At 47.1% G+C, this 23,212-nt stretch overlaps 1 protein-coding gene across 4 annotated transcripts in view; it reads left to right on the top strand.

Annotated features, from left to right (window-relative positions):
- Positions 1 to 23,212, top strand: part of LLGL2 (LLGL scribble cell polarity complex component 2) — a 1,008,116-nt gene that overhangs the window by 414,756 nt on the left and 570,148 nt on the right. For all 4 annotated transcript variants that reach the window (XM_086930752.1, XM_086930755.1, XM_086930754.1 and 1 more), the window contains exons 7-8: positions 20,267 to 20,429; positions 21,077 to 21,209. In XM_086930752.1, the coding sequence (XP_086786878.1) occupies positions 20,267 to 20,429; positions 21,077 to 21,209 (296 nt within the window). The remainder of the gene's footprint in view (positions 1 to 20,266; positions 20,430 to 21,076; positions 21,210 to 23,212) is intronic.

The following is a 23,212-nucleotide window of genomic DNA, read 5'->3' as shown; positions in this document are numbered from 1 at the left end:
GTCTCTGGACTTTGTACACTCTTCTTGTCTGTCTGACCGTCCTCCTCTCTCTGAGTTTTTCGTTGAACCCTGAAAAGGAACGAGAGGAACGTGTATCAGTATCCTGATACCTGTCAGGTTTCCAAATATTGTCCCTATTCCTAAGGTTATACCTCCTTTTGGAGGGCTCCTGTGAAGGAGATCTACCTCTGGATTGAGTTCTGTTTTCTTTAACTTTTAGTTTTTTGCCATTTTCCCACTTCTTTTTTGATGAAGCAGGTGTTGGCTTGAAGGTCTCCTTTTTGGGATAACATATCAGTTGTGGTTTTAATGCTTTTCCACCCAAACTGTCCTTGCATAATTCTGCAAATGCAGTTTCAATTATTTTAGGTAGTTCATGCTCCTGTTGTAAAGGACTGAACTCCCTTAGGCGTTGGCGGATAGCCACTGATGCTGCCTCCCCTTTAATATTTGCTAATATTATGGCTGATACCTGGGCATAATTACCTTGTAATGTCATCCCTAAGTTCAGAGCAGGCTCTGCTCCATACTCATTTTGTATTTGTCTTAATACATCAGATATAACTGCTAATGACGGGATACCATGAGTTCTGGTATATATGGCAGCAAAAACTGTACCCGACGAGTTACAATCCTCTATCTGTGATGTTATCCCCATGGGCAAGCAGATTGTCCGCATTCTATGTTTTTCATAAGGGCTAGTATTCGGGAATACTGCTTCTAGCTATGTCATTTTCTGAGCTACCCAGAATGGCATTTGTTCAAGTATTGCAGGCATTTTACCCATTACTGCGTGTAACGTTTGTGGTGTTATTTTAGTTGCTGTACTTTGAACTGGAGTTGAATCTGTTGTAACCATTGCCTGCTGGACTGTAAGTGTCCTCATGACAAACTACGTCATGTTTCTGTCAATTTTTATTAATTCTTTGTGAAGTATGAGTATGTCTCCTCCTGGCATTGTTTCGATGTCAGGATGTGGTGTGTAGGACGCTAATATTGGCCATGTTGCTCCTTCTCCTCCAAGCGGACTGAGTCTTACTCGACTTCTTATGTGGGGTAGGGCACCTTTAAACCAGTAGAAGTGTTCCTGGTGCATGAGCGGAACTTCAATGACCTCATACGGACAATATTCCCCTGTTGGTTTATCTTCTGTGTAGAAATGACATGTCTTTGTTCTTGCATTTGCTGCTGGGAATGCAACCCACAAATATAATAACTCTTTTCTGTATGATTCGTGTGCCTCAATCACAACAGCTACTATGCCAGCCCTAGTTGTAGACCATGTGCAAGTAGTTTCAGGGTGACTGCCTTTCTAACATTTTCTGCATCTGCATTTTCCTCATCTGCTGAGAGATTTAGTTCTTGCACAACTCTATCCCCTTCCTCTGTCATTGCTTTAAAAAAGAAGGAAGAGCTTTACAAGGAAAGTCAGATAAGGTGTTTTTGCACAATTTTAGGAACTCTGTCTCCCTGAAGCTTGATTAAACCAGCAGCCAATAAATAGGATATTTCACCCACTCAGCTGTGGCAGAGTTTTGCCCCCCACTCCAGACGTCTCAGGTGTTTTGTGAATAGGGATTTCTAAAAATAGCACGACTGAACTACTCAGATTCTACTGTTAAATAAGTACCCAACCAACGTTTGTGGCGCCATGTCGTGTAGCTCCTATAAGAAATAGACAGGATCTGCACATTTATACTATATACACTGTAGGATTGGTGTCGGATCTATTCTGGACACCCCCACCGGGTATGTTGACTTCTTGTACCAATTAGCTCACAGTGCCACTAGAATCTCCTTTTACCAAGGAGAGAATAGTTCTTGGCAACAATCGAACATGACAAGCCTGATCCCTCAGGATCGTGGAAACAATATACTACCTTTCACTCAGTCACTCATGCTTACTTAGTCTGTCTCAGAGAGATACACAGAATAAACAGGCTGGGCGTTTACAATAAGTATTTATTGAACAGTTGTTACTCTGGTGTATAATTAGGGCTCCCGGTTTTATGGTATTTATATTTTTGACATTCCTGTCTGTATTTATCCATATTTATTTTTTGCTAATTTTATCTGTATTTATGTATATTTATTTTGGCTTTTATGGAAAAATAAAGCTGAAATTAGGATATTTCCACATTTATTTAACCGGTAAATTTGCACTTATGCTTGAATGCCTCAATGTTTCAATGTTGTAAACCCCGCAGAAGATAAATCAGTGCATATCTACTTCTGTTAAGCCTCCTTACTAAAATTCCTTTCTTTTTTTGCCCCCTTACCTACCAATTCATACAGCTATTGGCCTGGCAGTCGTGGCAGTTAGTATTTAGAATTACTCAAAAAGCAACACAATTTCCGTTTTTATCCACATTTAATAATAAATACAGAAAAGAAAACAAATATTTTCTGTCTGTATTTATCTGTAAAAATCTGTAAAAACGGAAAACAGGGAGCCTTGTGTAGATGAGCTGCAACAACCATTAAACAGTATAAGATATAAATGATTAGCAGTACTACAAAGGTAAATGGATGATATAGCTCTCCCATCTTTCAATAATCGTGAATACATTCGAATATATAAAACAAATGATAAAAAGATGCGTACTCCTCCGATATCTCTCTAACATGATGTATCTAAATGTACCTAGCATGTGTATAGGTGTTAAGCCAAGAATCTCTCTAGGATTTAGTCAACCCCATTACCTGAAGTGAGAGACTGTGGGACCCCGTCCTGATCTTGAGTTGGACACCCCGCAAGGGATGTTAGACCACTGCGAGCTGGAGTGCCTGTATGCCGGAACCTCAGCGTCTCTGGTCAGTGTGTCGGCTGGGAAGTGTTGGTCTCCTCTGTCTTTCTTAGCAAGATATGATGTATATATAATAATGTCAAAAGCACGGGTGTGAGTAACCTGCACTCCTAGGTTTACCAAATTTTTAAACAATCAACGTAAATTTAAGTGGTACTCCAGAAAGTATACAGTGGTGCACTCCTCAGCAAGCCTGGTTAGCTTCTACTAGGAAACAATATACAACAAATTATTTCAAACAGAACCTGTCTGAACCTGAGGACGCACTTTTCACTGACCCTATAAGGTGTGCGACTTTTTTAAACAAATTAATCAATTGTAGACATGCCTATATCTGTGACAGTTATTCCATGAGTACATATGAAAAACATATGCAATACACTGTTCTAGTAATCAAAACAGTTTGTGAAACACATGAATGAAAAACAACACAATATTGAATATGAGATAATAAACTCTGACGCAACGAAAATAAGAATACAGCAACAATCTTGACAGTTCCAAGCACTGTAACTTGATTTATTTTCTTTGTTGAGTATTCATTTCTTGATACTTCAAAGCAATGTTTCACAGTTCACAAATCCCAATGCATTTCAGCGCAGAAATATACAAATATTGCAAATGTTACTAATATTCATAATATAAACACAATAGCATCAGTTCCAAACAGTTTCAACATTCCAACTGTTTTCCAAAATGAGATTTCAAAGCGTTGTTAGGCCCAAAACCGCAATTCTGTGTGTGACAATGTACAAACCAATATGCATGCAACTGAACCAATGCTGCAAGCATGGTGTTCAAATCACACAAAAATGTGCAGTGTGATGTCACCCTGTATATCACCAAAAATATATGAGAAAGAACCAGAAAAAGAAAAGGAGAAAAAAGGAATATGAAATATAATATGTAACGGTGTGCAAAGAGAGTGCTTTTCACATGCCACTAGCAAAACGCACCTACAAAAATAGCCAACAGAACAACCCTCTGTGGAAATGCATGACCAGTAGTAAGTATACTCTGCTGAAGAACAAAGGAATCAATGAGACGAAAATACAAGAGAGTCTCTGTTAACCAACTATGACTAATCCATATGCGACAGGAAAAAAGTGAAAACCGATCAATGACACATACTAATATGAACCTGAAATAGCCTGTATCTCTGCCAAAAGTCCTCCGATGTACTGCTTCTCAAATGGGTACTGCATGAAAAGAAGGCATAGTAAATCCATTGCTCTGTGACTCCAAAAGTCACCCAAGCCCGAATAGCTGCTGCTTACCGTTAACCACAGTGTCCGAGCGCTCTGCTAACGTTCCTTCATTGTAATCGGGCGAGCCTCTCAATACCGCATTTAAACTTCCTCGTGTGACGCAAGCCAAGGTAAACAGAAAGGACAGACTAAATTCAGTGTTCTGCGTCCCTAACACAAATAAGTCGGACGTAATAAACTGCATCAAAGACTAGACTGCTACACGCGCTCTTAAATCTACGTGCGAAATGCGAAACCATAAAGAAAAGATCTAAAGAAAGAACAGGAGGTTGTGACCAAAAATCAATGCAAGTCATAAAAAATGGAGAAAAAAAGTGCATAATGCTTATATAAACTTCCAAAGATGTGGTGCTGAAAATGAACAAGGGAAGATATACATGAATGAGTGTGAGACGGCCAGAGCAAGCTGACAGTCTCCAACAGGGAAAGTGACCATAAACTGAATGTTTTTGCATGTTTTGAAACAAAATAACAACATAACAACATCACAACATCGGTATCTGTGCATTATAAAAATGTACATGATACAAAAATAAGTACAAGACATACCAATTTATTCAGTACATTCATGATACATATGTACAAAACAATCATAAGAAACAACTAAATTCAATCTTATCATTCAATCCACAAGGATTCATGGTATTCAAGAACCGGATCCAAAATGTTTTTCTTTGTGCAAGATACCTGGTGGTATCTCCATACGGTAATGCTGACACCTTTTCTAGTACAGTAAAGCGCAACTGAGGTATTGTGTGTTTTTTCTCCATCCAAAGCACCGCTAGGCATGATTTTCTATTAGCCTTGTGAATCATGCTTTTATGCTCAGTGAATCTGATTTTTACCTTCCTATATATGCGCCCGACATATACTAGCCCACATGGACACTTGATGGGATATATAACCATGCTCGTATTGCAGTCAGATGTATGCCTTAACTTGATCTGTTTGCCAGTGTGTGGGTGTGCAAACTTGTCACCTACGATCACGTTGCCACAGTGACCGCAATTGTTGCATTTCCGCAAACCCAAGTGTGTGGAGTCAATCTGAGTCAGGGCTTTCTTATTTTGGAGCTCTTTAATGTTTTTTGATCTAGAGAAGGCAAATATGGGACGACCCTTAAAAACCTCTTGAAAATCATTTTTCTGTTCAATAATCTCCCAGCATTTGTCAATGCAACGTTTGATGTCTCTTGAAGCAGTGGAGTATTTAAGAACACAAACCTCTCTCTTTGCTGCTTGCTTATGTGATTTGCTCAACAATTGCGCTCTATCCAAATTACAGGCCCTCTGCTTCGCTGCCTCAGTAACTTCCACGGATAACCTCTCTTTAAATATTCCTGAGAAGCTTCCTCAATACTTGCTCTTCCTTGAGGTTCTTCAGAACACATTCTTCTAATCCTGATGAATTGTGACAATGGTAGGAGGTTTTTTTAGGGCAGGTGTGTGAAAACTACAGTAATGTAGGGCATTGTTCCTATCAGTAGGTTTTCTATACACTCTGGTCTCCAAGTTATTGCCTTTTTTTCAATCAAAATGTCCAAATAGTTAATGGAAGTAGAATTTATGGTGTGAGTAAATTGAATGTATGGGTGACAATTGTTTGTGATTAGTGCATCTTCCAAAGCCTGCTTTTTCCCTTTCAAAAGTATTAGGATGTCATCAATGTACCGTAAGTACAACAAAAGATGATCAGTCCATGCTCTTTCATGTAATATGTGTGGATCTTCAAACGTGGCCATGAACGTATTTGCATATGCCGGTGCCCCAGTAAACTCCATAGAGGTACCGGTCTTTTGCAAATAAAAATTCTGTTTCCAAGAGAAGTAGCTGTGGTATAGACTGAATCGAAGTAATTCCAGTAGCAAAATGTTGAGTCTCTTCATAATCATGCCTCACAAGTAGCCACTCTACTGCTTCCATGCCTTCTCCATGTGGAATAGAAGTGTAGAGCGCTGATACAATGATTGTTGCCAACCAGAGTTCAGTAGCTTCCGGTATATTAACCTCCTTCAATTTATTGAGACAATCTGTAGTGTCCTGGACATATGTAATCCATTGCTTGACCAGCAGTTGTAACTAAGGATCTAAAAACTTCCCTACTGGTTTATGCAGTGACCCACATCCGACCCACAATGGGTCGGCATGGGGGATCCATAGGATCCTTATGCATCTTGGGGAGCATGTAAATATGTGGCCTTTTTGGGTGTTCCGATGTCAAAAATGTATAAATGTTCTTATCAATCCAACCAAGATCCTTGGCTTTGGTAAGGATTTGTGATAGAATCGACTGGAAGGCACAGGTAGGGTCGGAATCTCGAAGTGGATAGGTGTCAGTGTCCCGTACGTGTTGTTCAACTTTGGATTCATAGTAAGTAGTATCTATCCATGGCTACCAGCGATCCGCCCTTATCTGCCGGTTGGAACGTCAGGTTGTCATTCATAGCTAAGTTCCGTAAAGTTACGTGTTCTTTCATTGACAAAATCTTCTGTTTGTGTTCTTTCCGGTGTATCTCTACCAAATCTTTTTTGATTAATAATTCAAAGCGATCCAGTGCTTTGTGCGACACAGGTGATATAAAGGTGCTTTTGGGTTTGAAAACCTTTTGAGGAACAGTTGCAGCCCCATCAGTAGGAGACACTTGTGCTATGTGATGAAAGAACCTACGTAACCTGAGTTTTCGCATGAACTTGAAAAGTGAGATTTCTGTTTCCAAACTGTTGGTATGGTATGTTGGAACAAAAGACATGCCCTTGTTTAAGATGGCTTTTTCATGGTTGAAGTTCTACACTAGAAATGTTCAGGATTAATTCCTCTTATGGGTTGCGACACGTTCCGTCCGTTTTTTTTGGCCCCTTGTCCCCTCCTGGTTCGCCGGATTTGCCGGTCCCCTGTTCTACAGGTGGGTGATAGGCCAATCGTCCAATCTCCAAAAGACTGTTTAGGAGTACCACTAGTGGTTGCTGTATCTAAAGTTGTTTCTCCTGCTCCTACTGTGGTCTTAATGGGTGGACGTGATGGTAAGGTATCTTGCTCCGTGGCTATACTCTCCTCAGATGTTGAAGCTTCAGGTTTCTTGAAGGTGCGTCGTTGTGCATATACCTCTGCCCAACTATAAACCTCATCAAGTTTATAGTCAATTGTGTCACACCTGAATTTGCGTAACTTGCGCTCACGAACCTCCTTTGCACGTCTCTAGTGTTTACCCCAGTATTGGAACTTTCATAGATTCCCATGCTTTGTATCATTCCCCGTCGTCGGAATGGGAGTCTCAGTAACAAAAATACCATAGCTGTAGGTACAAGTTTCAAGTTTATTGTATTTGATTTGGTTCTCCACTGAGAACCACAAATATTAAATACTCAATATAATAATTTAAACAGTTTTGTTAAAATGTTCACACTAATACAAGAAAAAAAATGGTTTTAAAAATTTGTAAAAATTGTGACATACAAAAGACAAGGAAAAAAGGCCTCATTCCCTTTTGTAGCATATCACCCTCTTTGTGTAAAAGAGACCAAACTTTGGCCATCAGCCAATCAGAAGTGCTTCACCCCTTAGAACCTTCCTGAAGGAACCTCAGAGCCTCAGATTTTCTACCGCACGTTGTGCTTAGGGAGTCTCCTGGGATCTCTGCTCAACGTCTACTTTTCTAGGAATTACGTTGGATATTTTCTTCAGAATCTTTTGATTCTCTTCAGGATTACTACTACCTTCCAGGATGAGTGAAATGGAGAAGAAAAAAGCCCTTTTCAAGCCTTGTTCCACCTGTGGCAAGAAAAGGCTTTTTGTGGAGGATAGGCACAAAGACTGCATTTATTGCCTCTATCCTGACCACCAGGCTGCAAGATCTGTCGCACCTTCTCAACCAAGACCCTCCGGGACCGTGAGGGTAGACTCTTGACATGGCTCCAGAAGCTGAAGGCCTGAACGGATACTGTCTCCAGTGACAGTGAGGATGCAGCGTCCATGTCTTAATCAAGAAGGTCAGTAAAGAGGGGTAGGGGTTCTTCTTCCCCTTCTGTGGAAAGACCTTCTAAGGTCTCTAAAAAGACCCCCAGTGAGTCAGAGAGCCTAGGTCCCAGCAAATCTCACACAAGTGAAAAGGAGAAAGTAGGACCTGTTACGCCTTCAAAAGGTGAGAAGACTGCCTCAGCCTTCTTCTCAATTCGTCTGAGAGGAGCTCTAAGTCCTCGACGACGAAGACGTCGACGGCGGAGGTCCGTCGATGAAAAAATCGACTTCGAAGTTGATATCGTAGACTGTGGCATCGACGGGAGCTTCGTCGACAAAGGTACCGTTGACGGCAGGTACGTCAGCGTCGACGGAGAAGGCGCCGGCGACGAAGATGACGACGAAGATTTCGCTGACGACGAACACTCTGCCGACGAAGGCGTCGCCGACTACGTCGACGACGAACGTTAGTGTCACAGACGACGACGATGGTGACGACGTCGACGATGATGTCGACGATGACGTTGAAGACAGTCTCGTCGACGACGACTACTCTGACGATGACGACGGCTGGTGTGCCCACAGTTTCCTCGTCGACGACTTCGACGACCCCGATCTCGTCGACGCATGTACGGCCGTCGACGACGGAACCGTCGACGATATTATCCTCTGAGAAAAGGATTACCGTTTCTGTGACGAGAATCACGCCGGAGATGACTTCTCCGAGGAGTGTATCCCCCCTTCCACCAACTATGCTTTTTCAAGAAGGGGAGTCGGAGGATGAGGACCAGTACGCTTACAGTTATGCCAATAGTCCCTCCCAACTTCTGGTCACGTGCCAGGAGACGGACTCTGAGGGTGAATACGTCCAGGAGGAGAGTGGTCATCATCAAACTGCCCAGTCGCAACATCATTCGGGCCAAGATATGGTGATGGTGCCATCTTCTTTTCTCCAAGAATTGCATAGCATGCTGCAAGATTATAAATCTAGGGCGAATAGGCCACTTCATGTCCCGGCAGCTGCTACAAAGGCAGTATTTTCGCCCGCACCAGTGACGCCATCTTTACAGGCTCAAATTTCGCCTCCGACATCCTTCCAACAAGATTCCTGCGGACTGCAAGACGTCCATGATGATTCTTCGGATGAGGACCAGCAGTCGAATCATGACTCTATTCCGAATACTGAATATGACGAATATATCATTGCGGATCCTGCTTCACCAGTCCCACCATCGGCGGATTTCCCGCCAGTGGACATCGGGGGTTTTCATCAGTTAATGGAGAGAGCGGCGGCCAGATTCAAATTGGCCATGCCTAAGGTTTCTACTGATTGCTTTCTATACGATTTCAAGGAGCCTTTTAGGAAATCGACAAGGTCCATCCCTATTGTGGGTCATTTGTGGAAGGAGGGCCTTAAGGCCATGAAGAACCCGGCGACGGTGGTCCCTGTGCCACCGCGTCTGGACAAGAAGTACAAGGCACCCGATGAGGGTCCTGGAGCCTTGACGGGTCATCCAAGACCAGACTCAGTTATCTCGCAGGCAGCGCAGAAAAAATCCCGTAACCCCTCTGCTCCCTTAACGGCTCCACCGGACAAAGAAGGGCGGAGATTGGACAATGCAGGGAAGAGGTTCTCTTCCATGGCGAGTTTACTAGTACGGGCCGCTAATGCCCTGGCAATCTTGGGGAGATATGACCGCCAGCTTTGGTGCGATATCGCCCCGTACATTGACCAGTTGCCTCCGGAGTCTACATCTGAAGCAAAGAAGATCCTGCAGGAGGGAGAAGCGACTTCAATGGAAATCATTGACTGTGCAATGGATATTCCAACCACAGCGCTTCGATCCCTGGCTGGGGCGGCAGTCCTCCGCCGCCAAGGATGGCTCAAAGCGACTTGGTTCCGGCCTGAGATCCAGAACAAGGTCCTGGATCTTCCTTTTGATGGTGAGGCATTGCTTGGGAAACTCATCGATGATACCCTTCAAGAAATAAAGAAGGATACAGAGACTGCCAGGTCCTTAGGAACCCTTCAATACCGCAAGCCTCCCTTTAAAGGAGCCAGAGGCAAAGGTGGTACCTATAGAGGGTCCTTCACACAACAGCGCTACTCCTCCACGGGCTCAGGTTCCCAGCAATACCGGCAGCCCTACCAACAGTGCCAGGGCCAGTCGACAAACTACTCCAGGCCTTACAACAAGGGAAAACAGGCTGGACGAGGGCGGGACTCGTCCAAGCGCCACTAGTCCAGTCAAGTCAGGATATTTGTATTGCGCACATATCGCGTCCAAAAGAGTCTCATGGCGCATGCGCAGGCGCAATAGCGGCCTCCTGGCTCTTTCTGCTGGACCCTACTTCAAGAAATCATCAGTTGGAGGCAGGGTCACCAAATACCTTCAAAACTGGTCCAAAATCACATCGGACCGTTGGGTGCTCAACATCATTCGGAAAGGGCATACTTTGGAATTCACGAAAGTCCCTCCACTCAAGCCCCCGGCAGCCATTCCGTCGAAACATCAGTGTCTCCTGCGGCTCGAAGTCCAACAGATGCTCCGGAAGGGAGCGATAGAGCCGGTTCCCTCAAACCAGAGGGGACAAGGATTTTATTCCAGGTTCTTCCTGGTGAGGAAAACGCTAGGAAAATGGCGCCCCATTTTAGACCTCAGGGAGCTAAACACCTATCTCATCTCCCCGTCTTTCCGGATGGTTTCTCTCCAGGACATCTTGAAGGTCATCAATCCGGGAGATTTCATGGCCACGCTCGATCTTGAGGATGCGTATTTCCATGTTCCGATCCACCCAGCACACAGAAGGTTTCTGCGATTCACAGTAGCAAAGAGCCATTTTCAATTCAGGGTTTTACCCTTTGGACTCCGCTCAGCCCCGAGAATTTTTACAAAGGTGCTGGCGCCAGTAGCAGCTTTCCTGCGAAGGAACCATTTCCAAGTCTTCCCCTACCTGGACGACTGGTTGCTGAAAGCTCCGTCCAGAGAGGCAGCGCTGGAGGCAGTTCACGCTTGTACGAATCTGTTCCAGAATCTGGGCCTCACTCTAAACAACGAGAAGTCCTCTCTGGTGCCGTCAAAGAAGGCTCGCTTCCTAGGGGCCCTCTTGGATTCAAACGTCTCAAGAGCCTTCCCTACTCTGGAAAGGAGGGAAAAATTACAGACCTTGGCTTGGGACTTACGGGCAAGAAGGTGTCTTTCTGTACGCCGATACAAATCCCTACTGGGGGTGATTTCATTGTGCATTCCTCTGATTCCCCATTGCAGACTCAGAATGCGTCCTCTGCAGGAAGAACTGGACAACCAGTGCCAACAGGTCCACGGTTCATTCGAGGACATAGTGACGGTCACTCCGAGGATGAAAGACGCGATCTTATGGTGGACAGATCAGAACAACTTGTCCCAAGGTCTATTCTTCGTAAGCGACCCGTCCCCACATGTAGTGACAACGGACTCGTCGTTGGAGGGTTGGGGAGCAGTGATGCATGTCAGCGGACATTGGTCGCCCCAGGAGAAAAATCTCCACATCAACCTTTTAGAACTAAGGGCGATGAGACTGGCTCTGCAAGCTTTTCTTCCTCGCCTAGAAGGTTCACAAGTGCTTATCAGGACGGACAACACCACGGCCATGCACTATGTGAACAAGGAAGGAGGAACCAGATCTCGTCCCTTGTCCCAAGAAGCTCAACAGATCTGGGAATGGGCGATCCTCCAGAGGATATCACTGAAGGCAGAACACTTACCAGGGATCCTCAACGAAAACGCCGACAGGCTGAGCAGGTCATCCTCAGTCAGCCACGAGTGGGAATTGAATCAGACAGTTTTGGAAGAGATCTTCAGCCAGTGGGGCAGACCGGAGATCGATCTCTTTGCCACTCCGACCAACAAAAAATGCCGGTCTTACGCAAGCAGGCTTCACCATCAAGGTTCACTGGGGAGTGCGCTTTCGATAGCATGGTCAATGACATTTGTCTACGCTTTTCCTCCCATTCCTCTGATACCACAACTTATCAGGAAAAATCAAGGTGGAGCCGTGCAGGATGATCCTGATAGCCCCGGCTTGGCCGAGGCAGTTCTGGTACACGGAGCTCCATCTGTTGTCGATAGCTCCTCCCTTTCCTTTGAGGATTCTGCCGGATCTTCTCACGATGTCCGACGGACAAATTTGGCACCCAGATCCACAGTAGTTAGTCTAGTGTTTCATTGAGATCTTTAAGTGTTTGATCCAGTTCCTCAGAAGGGAACAGTTCAGCCCGAACTGTGTGTTTTGCTGTTCACCCTATGTGGGAAGGGTATGCCCAGACGTGGGTCCCGTGCTCACTAGGCCACTGGAGTCAAGCTATCCTGGCTGATGACGACCGATAGCCAGAAACCGGTCCTAGGATGCTTTATTCCGGTCCAGGGAAGACCTGGCTTGGCAGTTTGGGCTGGACTGTTCCCATGAGGCACAGGGTCAAGACTGATTTGCATATGGCCATGTCTGAACTGGGGTGGCTTTGTGAGCAAAATAACAATGGATTAAACCCAGATCTGCGACTGGGGTCGAATGTCTTGCCATTGTGCAACATTCCGTCCTTCACCATGTGTGTTTAAATGGCCCTGCATTTAGGTGGCAAACTTACCTTTTGTAGCTGACTTTACGGTCAAAATAGTTTTCTGGGAGGAATCCTCACCTCCTTTGGACCAGGCTGTAGCTCACATCTTGCTGAGTAACAATAGGCCTGTACTTAAAAATTACTAGTATGGCTTTGACATAAGACAGAATTTCATACATGACGTGTGAAGTCCTCCTGACTTGTTCTGTTTGCTTTTCAGGCCTGCTTCTAGTTTTCCCCCAGAGAACATTACATTTTGTGAGCTGAAAGGCTGTGAGCCATGATTGTGCTTGACATTCCACTGTTGTACTCGTAATGGAATACGCTCATACTGTACCAAAAGTAGATTATGTTGATAACTGGAGACTGGGGTCAGCTGATTGATAGTACAGGAGAACAAGCTTTTTTACATGCACCTCTTCTTTTTTTTTTTTTTTTCCTATTTGTAATGTTTTTTATTTTCAATCAGAAACACACCACAGGAGCATGGAATACACAGCGATAAGCCTACAACCCTATCCAGGGGCGGCCGCGTGATTGGACAGTGCGTTAACCGCTCTAAGAATCAATGCAGAAAGTTAGACTGAACACAGCATTGTGCCTACAACTCACGATGGGCCGGCCGCGTTCCGTATTGCAGAGTTTAATATCAGCTGGTCCTGTGGGGACGTAAGACTCTTAAGGCCCACCCTCGTAACAAACAGGCAATTAGCCCAGACTCCACTATCAACCCAACTGGGCCCAGGGCCCAAAAAGTGGTAGAGATAGAAGAGGAAAGGATACACAAAAAGAACTGAGCAAAGAGAGAGAAGGAGGGACAGAGAGGCTCCCCTAGGAGCGGCGTGCGCAGGAGAGGGGGAAGAGGGGCAATGAGTCCGACCCAGTGTCAGCGGCGATGAGGTCTCAATGCAGGGGGGCAGCTATGGGAGCAGTCTGCTCGGATCAGGGGGGATAATATCATCCTCAAAGGCGCAGCATCCTACGTTTGGTGGGCACATGGCGCGCATGTTCAAAGGCACATAGATATTTGATAAGAGGTTGCCAAACAGCCTTAAAGCGGGTGTCACGCTCCTGTAGCCATGCTGTAAAATGCTCCATTGTGACAACATGCCATAAACGCACAAACCAGGCTGCGATTGGAGGAGCTTCAGTTTTTTCCAATACAGGGCTATAAGCTGTTTGGCCGCTCCTAACATTTGGAGCGCCAAGGTCCAATCGCTCCTGGTAAGGGCCTTCAGGCCAGCAGGCTTAACACCTAGTAGGATTGTGCTCGTGATCTCAGGCAAAGGGAACCCCAACACCCTCCTGATGTGACTAAGGACCTCCTTCCAGAATAGAGTCAGCGACGGGCATGCCCACCAAAACTGAATGAGATCCCCCAATGCAGAGCATCACCTCCAGCACAAGAGGGAGGATGTAGGAAACATCCTGTGAAGACGTTGGGGAGTGTAGTACCACTGAGTCATGAGCTTATAGGCGTTCTCCTGCTGCGGGATGCTACGGTACACTTTGGGGATATCCTGCCACAACCGAAGCCACTGTGCAGGGGTAATGTCAGTGTCTGATACCGCTTGCTGTTTGCACTGATAGGGGTGGGATGGCGGCGTTGGCGGATGTTGTAGAATCTGATAAATCCGGGAAACAAGTCCCTTAGCTTCAACAGGATGTCACACCAGCCGTTCAAATGGGGTGAAGGCGCGAGTGGCCGCCTGGTACACTTCCTCTTCAGTCACCCAGTGCCCCCCCCCCCTATCTGTCGATGTCATTAGAAGCTTCTGTGAGAACAGAGGTTGTTTCCCGCCCCAAATAAAGTTTGTGAGGTCGCGCTGGAGGCCTCGTATACAACGTAGCGGAATGGGCGTGGGGAGGTACTGAAATAGATATAAGATTTTAGGGAGGATCGACATCTTGCGGGCATGGAGTCTGCCCAGCCACGACAGCACCAGGGGTCTCCACTTCTCAAGTCTTCAAGAACCGACCTTCGACAATCCCGCAAATTTACTTGTGTCTACGTGTCCAGGGAGGCAGTTACCTGAAGGCAGAGGTAGCGGATGCCCTGGGAGGCCCATTGATATGGCACTAGCTTCTCCAGGAGGGGAATCTCTTCCTTCGGGATGGTAAGGTTAAGGGCCCAGGACTTGCTATGATTAATCTTGAGGCCAGAGGCTCGCTCAAAAAGGTTCAGCGCTGTATGGAGTGCCGGGAGGGACTCTCTGGGGCGTGTTAGGGTAAGGATGAGAGAGTCTGCGAACAACACCACCTTATTCTCATGATCACCCATGGAAATACCATGTATGTCGGTCGCCTGGCGAATCATCTCTTCCAGTGGTTCCACCACAAGGTCAAATAGTAAGGGTGAGAGGGGAACCCCTGTCTGGTACCCCTATGGATGGTGAACGGCGCCGAGAGCTGTCCGTTGATCCGAATCCTAGCCTGCGGGGCAAGATATGGAGCAATAATCAGAGTGATCATTCTCTGTCCCAACCCAATCTTACAGAGGACCGCCCGCCGGATGGTCCAGTCCACCCGGTCAAACACCTTCTCCGCATCTAGCGATAGAAGGCAAGCCGGAATTCCCCAGTGACGTGCTTTCCCTACGAGGTGCGCAATTTTGCGCACATTATTCGCCCCCTGCCGGTTGCGGATGAAGTCCTGGTCCGGGTCTACGAGACCCGGCATGTGGGGATCCACTGCTTCGCCAGGAGTTTGGTGTAGATTTTAAAGCTGCTATCCTCTTCTAGGTCCCACACTAAGATGAAATCCCCCCCAGGATCAGGGGGGGTCCCTTTGTGGAACATGCTCTTTCAGAAGTGATTGAAAGTACCGATCCTGCATCTGATTGGGTGCGTACACATTACATAGAGTGACGATGCGCCGCCCAATGCCTACACTCACTCTGAGAAAGCGTCCATCCCCGCTCCTGAAGGGTTTGGCCTCTCCCCGCCTGATGCCAGTCCTACACAATATCGCTACGCCTGCTGTCTTGGTGTCTGCTGCAGCCCAAAATTGGAGAGGTTATCTAGGATGTGCCATGCGCCCAATATCTGCCTGCAAGAGGTGGGTTTCCTGTAAAAATATGATGTCCGGGTTCTGTTGCAGATTTGCCACCGCTTATTGGGAGAGTTCAGGCCTTTGACATTAAGCGTTAAAACCTTTAAGGGGCTAGGCAAGGTAGCTGTCATAATAAAATCCAAACCAGGGTCATCTGCGCCCCCCCCCATCCCAGTTCCGCAGCAGCATACAAGCGCAGGGAGGGTCAGCCACCGCACCCCACACTAAGCGCCGCCGCTGCATAGCCCCCAACCCAACGCAGACAGAGAAGGGAAAAAAGAGAGAGCAATGAGGCAGTGAGAGGCAGAGAGGAGAAAGGTACAGGGGAGAAAGTTAGTAAACCAACAGTGGCCAACCGGGCCAAGTCCATCTGATCCCGTCACCAAGCATCCTACACCCTAGGGTTCGGATAAGCCCAGGGATGTCACTCCCTCAGGAATCAGCTGGGGTAGGGGTGCAGCCGCCCTCAAGTTCGTCATGAAGGAGGAACCCCGGCATCCCCCACCCTAAAAGGAAGGAGCCAGGGTATTGAACTGGGTGGGACATTGATCCGCAGTCCAAAAAGGAAGGACACATGTCAGAGGGGATATGCTTCTCAGACCAGTGCAGGCCTGCACTCAGGCTGTCATGGGGTCGAGGGGCATGAGCTAAGGTCCTTCCTATCCACTTCGAGGGATCGTATGTGGGCGATAATATCTTTCTTGGCCTGGGAGGCAGACTGCTTATCCATTCGTGGCGAGCGACGAGGGCGGGACACCGTAGTCTAGGATGATTTGGCAGGCGGGAGTGAGAAGGGCTGGCCGGTGGAGATGTCGGAATGCGGAGCAATTGGGCCGCCTCCGTGTAGGTCCGCACCACTCTGCGTTTAAACTCCCACGGAAAGATGAGGGCAAATGGGTGCTCCCATTGGTACGATATGCCAAGTCTCCCAGCTTCTCCGTCACAGGCTTGAAGGCGCAGCGCCGCTTTAGGGTGTTGGGCGCCAAGTCCTGAAAGATTTGAATGCTGTCCCTCGTAGCAGAGATCCGGTTTGGCGCGGGCCTCTCTGAGATTAGCCTCCTTTTCAGTGAAGAAATAGACTCTGGTTAGGATGTCCGGGAGGAGACCCGGCCTCCCTGCGGGTCCGGAGACCCTATGGGCTCGATCCAAAACCGGCGGAGAGGCATCCTTGTCCCCCCATACCTCATGAAGTAAACATGCCATGTAGGTCATGATGTCGATCCCCGCTGCACCAAGAGGCACCCCCCCCGGACATGAAGGTTGTTCCGGCGACTCCGGTTTTCCAAATCTTCCTGTTTTACTTGAAGCTCTATATGCTGCTCCTCCAGCGTTACAAGACGTTGCCACAGCTGCTCTTGATCCTCCGTGTGAGCATCAATTGTTCGCTCCAGCCAGTCGACTCGGTCCCTCAAGTCAGTCACCTCCTTTCGAAGCTCCCGCACACATGAGTGTACTTCCGTGTGCAAAGCGCCGATCTCCGATTTGAGGTCAGACAAGAAGGATGTCATGAACGCCTGGGTCACTGGTGCCAAACCTCCTTCTGCCTGCGACGCCACCACATTGGGAACAGTCGATCCTGTTCTATCCCACATGGCGACCACGGTATTGTCTCTGGAGGCGGCAGCCGGGTCCGCCTTATCCCCCTTGGAGCGTGTCATTGACAGGCTGGCGATACCCTGATGGCCACCGTGCCGCGTTGTCCGTGCGCACTTACCCCGATGTAGGTACCTCAATAAGGGCGGGGAAGAGCTCTCTGTCCGTGCCGCTCTCCTGTGGTCCACGACCCGCTGTGCCTAATGTGGGCCCCTATAGCCCCGCAGCGCAGGGAGTTCAGGCCAAGCAGCGCGAAAAAAGCCACAGGTCTCCGTAGCGTGAGAGTGGGACGACCAGTGCCTCCATGCCCTTCCGCTTGAAGGTAGCAGTCTCTTCGCACCCCCACCGATAGGCCACTGAGCACGGAGGCCCCAGGAAGAGTATAGAAATCCCGGCCACAGCAGCGCACTATGTCAAATGCTTCAGGGCCTCCCGGTTAAGCAGTCTCAAGATGGCAGGGGAGCGCTCTCGTTAACGTGCCGCCCTCCCGCGCCCCCTGACTCCAGCCACGCAGCACCTGATATGGGCCCCACGAGCCCCGCAGTGTGGCGGTTGCAGGTATTCCCACCGGGTCCCGCACCGCGCAGTCCCTCCAGTTGGGCCCTACCAGGCCGCTGTTCCACTGGGCCGCTCCCGCTTCGCCTTCTGCCGCCTCGCTGCAGTCCCTGCCGGCGCAATCCTCAGGGCGCCGCCCGGCAACCCGCCTCAGTTGTCACTGATCCCTGGCGGTCAATACGGGCCCCTATAATCCAGGGCCCCGATGTGCCAATAGAAGGCCTCTCAAGTGTGCCTACAGACAGCTCATCGACCCCAATGTTGAGTGATGGAGGAGTCTCAAGATGGAGGGGGCCGCCCACGCTCCGCCGTGACTCCCAGTCGCAGCCCCCAGCAACCGCCAGGCCAGGCACTCTTAAAGCGTCAACTTGCAGTCTAATGCCCCAATGCTGGCCCATGATAGTCTGAAGGAGGTGGGGGCATCCGCAGTCCGTCGCGACTCACACTTGCGGTTCCCCCGCCCAGCCGCGCTGTACCTGTCGTCAGCTGTCCAGAGGGCCCCACAGCTCCGGCTCCGCTCATAGCCCGCCGAGACACACGGCTACAATCCTCCTGGTGTGATCCACACTGCAGGTCTCACCAGGCCGAGCAGACTTCTCCCGCCACCGCTGCCCCTGCAGGATCGCCAGCCCATCCTCTGTGGGTGCCTCCAGCCGTTCCAAGGCAAGAGCGTCCCTAGGCACCTCACCGCCGCTCACAGCTTACACCAGGCCCAAGCAAGGGTCCCGCCAACGCTCGTACAAAATGGCGGGTCCCGCGGCAGTCTCCCGCAGGCTCTGGGATGCCTCTCACCATTCCCAGCCGCACCAGGGGTCATCGCAGCGTGACCCGCAGCTCGTCACCAGTGCGACACCATCCGACACCAGGAGGGGTCGTCGTCACTGAGCCCCCTCGCCTCTGGTCCACTGGCTCTCCACTCCTTGGAGGCCCCGGGGGATCGCCTGGAGAGGGACTTAGTCAGGGGCGCACAAGATGGCTGCCTGCTCGCCCGGACCTCCAAGTCCCACGTTTGTCTGTGCCGCAGGACGCTGCCGGACCGTTTGCAGCCTCTCAGCTGGTGACCCTGGACGCCGCCGTCGATGTCCCCTGCAAAGGTAAGTGCCTTGGCTCCCCGGCTCTGCTTTTAATAGCTTAAAATAGTGGCAGCCCCCCGGAGTCACGTCCTACACCATCCTAAGCCACACCCCATGCACCTCTTTGAGAAGGTAATGTACCTACTGGTGTCCCTTTGCAATACTGAGCCAATGTCCCATGGCTGAGATCCTGGTCTTCCATTATGTTTGTGTGGTGTACCTGTGTTGTTGTCTACGACCAGCAGATGGTTTGCCTTGTGATTGGTGTACATAGAGTACCCTGTTTGGTCGCCTAAGCATGATGTTGATTCATTTGGCAAAAACCAGTGAAGAAAGGAGGGCCCTAGCAAGGCTTGAGCTCTCAGCTGAGGTTGAATAGTGTTCACAACCATGCAAAGGGTTTGTGCATCATCGCACGGCAGATGGAAACCTCAGAAACATTCCATCCCTAACCACTTTGATATAAAACACCTTTAAGTGGAAATGTTGTGGGGTGAATACCTTTTACTCATATATTTGTTTTTTTACAAGGGGCACAGTAGTGTTACAAGTAGCATTAGTTAGCAACATAAGTGGAAATGCGTAACATCACTCCGTACTTTTTTACTTTACATACTGAAAGATGTTCATGAAGAGAGCAAAACCATATGTACGTTGTTGTTACAGCTTCCAGTGCGTAGTGCAAAGATGCAATGTTCCCCCAGAGAAAACATTAGCATTGGCATATAGAACAAATAGAGGAAGAAGAATAAAGCCCCTGCCAACTCTTTCCCAACCAATTCCCTTCAAAAAGAATAAGTGGATACTTTGGTATGTCGGGGGAGGAGAGGTCAGTGGCCACTCAACCAGTAAGGTCAGGACTGACCAATAACCTTCTCTTATTTAGCGGCTGGACCACCAAGGTAGACGGTGCCCGCGGCATGTTGCTCTAATGTTAATCAAAGAGCTGTAGGGCTATGCGATGTGGGGAGACGCATAGGAATTCTAGTTTGGTCAAACAGTCGATGAGAGTGGGCCAAGTCTTCATGAACTTCTTTTCAGTGATTTTCAATAAAGGAGAGATTTGTTCTATCAACAGGATATGCCAGAGTCTATTGAACCACAGCGCTATTGCAGGGGCCTCTTTTTTTCCTGCCGAATGAGAGCGATAAGTTGTTTTGCCTCTCCTGTCATGTAGCTAAGGGTCTTCCTGTCAGAGCGCGTTATACCCTCTACCTGGTGAATACCTTTTAATGAGCCTAGAAGATAGATAGGATTTAGCTCACGCAAATCTGCAGTTAATGGTGGGCGCAGTAAGTGAGTGTAATAAGTGAATGTAGTAAGTGCAAGTCACCACTACAGTCCTAACTTGTGTGTTCTGCGTCTCAGGCTTCCAGATGAGTACCGCAACAGGCGATCTTTGGAGTCAGTGGAATGCCTTCAGGAGAATCCGAGGAATTCTGATCAGATCCTGATTGGATACAGTCGTGGCCTAATGGTTGTATGGGACTTGTCAAGTAGTCGCATAATGCAACAGTTTCTTGGTGTTCAGGTACTGCAAAATAAATTCATATTGAATTGTAAAACTTTAGCTGCACTGTATATCAGCTGTGTTACATGGGTTTCTCAGTACTTGCTTGTGAGTATGTAACTGTATATTGTATGTATTTGGATAGCGCCTATATAACTGGAAGTTAGTGGAGTGCTGGACTGTGTCAAAGGCAAAGATAGTCAACATGTGATTGGAGGAGTAACTGGTTTCTAAGACCCAGAGTGGACTTTTACTGCATGATAATGTAGTTTTCTGTAATAAGGCATGTCTTCAACTCGGAAGTTTCTAAGATGCAGAATGGTTGGGGCACTCCTAATAGATACCTTGTTTTCTATAATTTTTTTCTTTTTTGTACTTCTGAGTGAAAGACTACAGGAATTTACTTAGGGTGAGGGCAGGTGTTGCTGAAACCTTTTGCTGTTTGGGATATTTTCATTCTGCAAGACAACAAGAATGGAGCAGCATTTTCTGCCATTTGGCGATTTCAAATGGGAAAAATAATAATAATTTGGAAGGAGGATTAGTTGTCTTCTGTGTTGGGCAAGTGTATTGTTGGTTTTGTTCATCTTTGATCTATCACTCTATATAAATAATTAGCAAAGTTATCTTTCTTGTGTCTGATTTTCACTGATTAACTTTGTTCATAGCAATTGGACAACATTTTCTGGCAGCGGGATGGCCGACAGATCATTAGCTGTCATAACGATGGGAGTTACAGCAAGTGGTCAGTTTCTGGAGATGCAACACAGTCTGAGCCTGTGGAAAACAAAGTGCCATATGGTGAGTGTTTGAAGGATTTAGGATATAGTATACAAGCTTCTTTGAAATTCTCAAATGTCATGTGCTTGAACTTTCCTGGTACACAGTCTGCACTCAGTTGCAATTATACCCACCACCAGCAGTTGCTGAAGGCTTTAGTGTGTAAACAGTGCACCTTTTACCTATTCATTCTTCTTAATAGACACTGTGCTATGGGTATGGAGTTTCTTTTTGGGAAGTTGTAATAAACTTTATTCAACAATTAAGTCATAAAAGTGATACATAAAATACGCATTGTTGCAGTATAAAAATTACATTACGGAGTTTCTTGAACAGTTGTTTTCTTTAGATTAGCTGTGCCCCGTCTTGAAGTATTATTTTAAACAAACAAGGGAACCCAAAAAGTAACCAAGGACCCGGGTATCAATTATTTTATAGAGCAATGGTCCTTAGCAGACAAGAATGAAGTGGCAACAAATACAATATAGACCTGAATGGGTACTATAACAATTATGATGTCCAGCCGGACAACAAGTTTAATATGTAAATAAGAACAAAGATTACTAAGATACTTTGAAGGAGAAACAAATATAACGGGATGCAGTCCTGCACCCGATCTGTGAGCCAGAAGAACGAAAAAACATTCAACAAAAAACATAAACAGAAAATAGCAGGCAAATTTTAGAGCTTTTGGAAGCTTGCGTTAGAAATACAGTGAATCAATGAATCAAGCTATCCAATTATAGTAACCATTTTGAGCATACATAATAGCAGTAAATTGCACTATTTAGCATGTCGACGGCGTTTTGATCCCAAGCTCATTAATTAATAGGGATCATCATCAGGACTAAACAATTGAATTGACTGGTTTTTACCACACTGCCTGTAGGGACAAGACCTGGGAAGAAAGAACAACAGGAAAACTGTCAAAAACAGTTTTCTCCGAAGATTTAAGCATGTGTCAGCAGGAGCATGCAGCCTTGAACAGTGACTTCTGTGGGTTCTCATATTCAGAATTTCGAAACCCATTTTCCTTAACTATAAGAACATGCAGCAATAAAGTTGTGCCTTCTGTGTTGTCTATATGTATTGCTTACGAAGGCTAGTGTTTCATGCTACTCAATTGAACAAGTTAAAAAAATGCTAGTCATGGGAGACTATACTGCTGTGCTGGGCACATGCAAGGACGGAGAGAAATCTTTTAAATTGAAAAAACAAGTATTGCAAGACGTGCAACCCGTGGAAGTGCGACGCTGGTGGAGTAATTGTACCAGCGCAGTGAAATAAGGTTCTTATGGGCTAAAATTGGCGCAGGCCTAGATTGGACGACTGGAGTAGTGCAAAAACATTTTTTATGTAAGATATTTAAATCAGCGCAGTGAAATAAAGTACTGGTGGCCTAAAATGGTGCAGGCCTAATTAGGACGGTTAGAGTAGTGCAGAAATTAGATGTGGTGGACAAACCTCTCGACAATTGTTTGAAGGGTTCCAGGCCAGGGTGGGCTTCAGCACGGTGGCATATACTTAAATCAAGGGGTAATCAATGGGTTAAATGAGGCAATGGGGCGTTGGTCCAAAGTGACATATAGTAAGGGTTGCGAGGTTTTACCTTGGTTAGAAATGTGCGCGGAGTCCCAGCGAGGTAATTTAATTGACAAGGCGGATCCACGATAAAAGATTCGGTGTCTTGGAGGGCTCAGCGTGCTGTGGGAGGAGCAGTGAGGAGTTTGATAATAAGGCATAAGTAATTTGTGCAACCGTAAGGCGGTGTGAAAGGTGCGCCTTATTACCTTTTAAGTAGTATAGTACAGCGTTAAATGGCGCGTATTGTTAAATATCTCGTAGCGTAATGGAAGTCGGAGCTTTGCCGTAATCAGCCATGTCTCTAACCCGGCTGTAAGAAGACCGGGGCGTTAGTATTAAATTAACACGGAAGAGAAAATGGGGCAACAAAGAGAACCGGTGGGGTTATTACCTTGTTTACAGCCGGCAGCATGTGTTTTGTAGTCCTTAGGCGGTGGCAG

Source organism: Lissotriton vulgaris, chromosome 7 (assembly GCF_964263255.1).
Source record: "Lissotriton vulgaris chromosome 7, aLisVul1.2, whole genome shotgun sequence".
Lineage (NCBI taxonomy): Eukaryota > Metazoa > Chordata > Amphibia > Caudata > Salamandridae > Lissotriton > Lissotriton vulgaris.
This window is presented reverse-complemented; position numbering and strand designations above follow the sequence as displayed.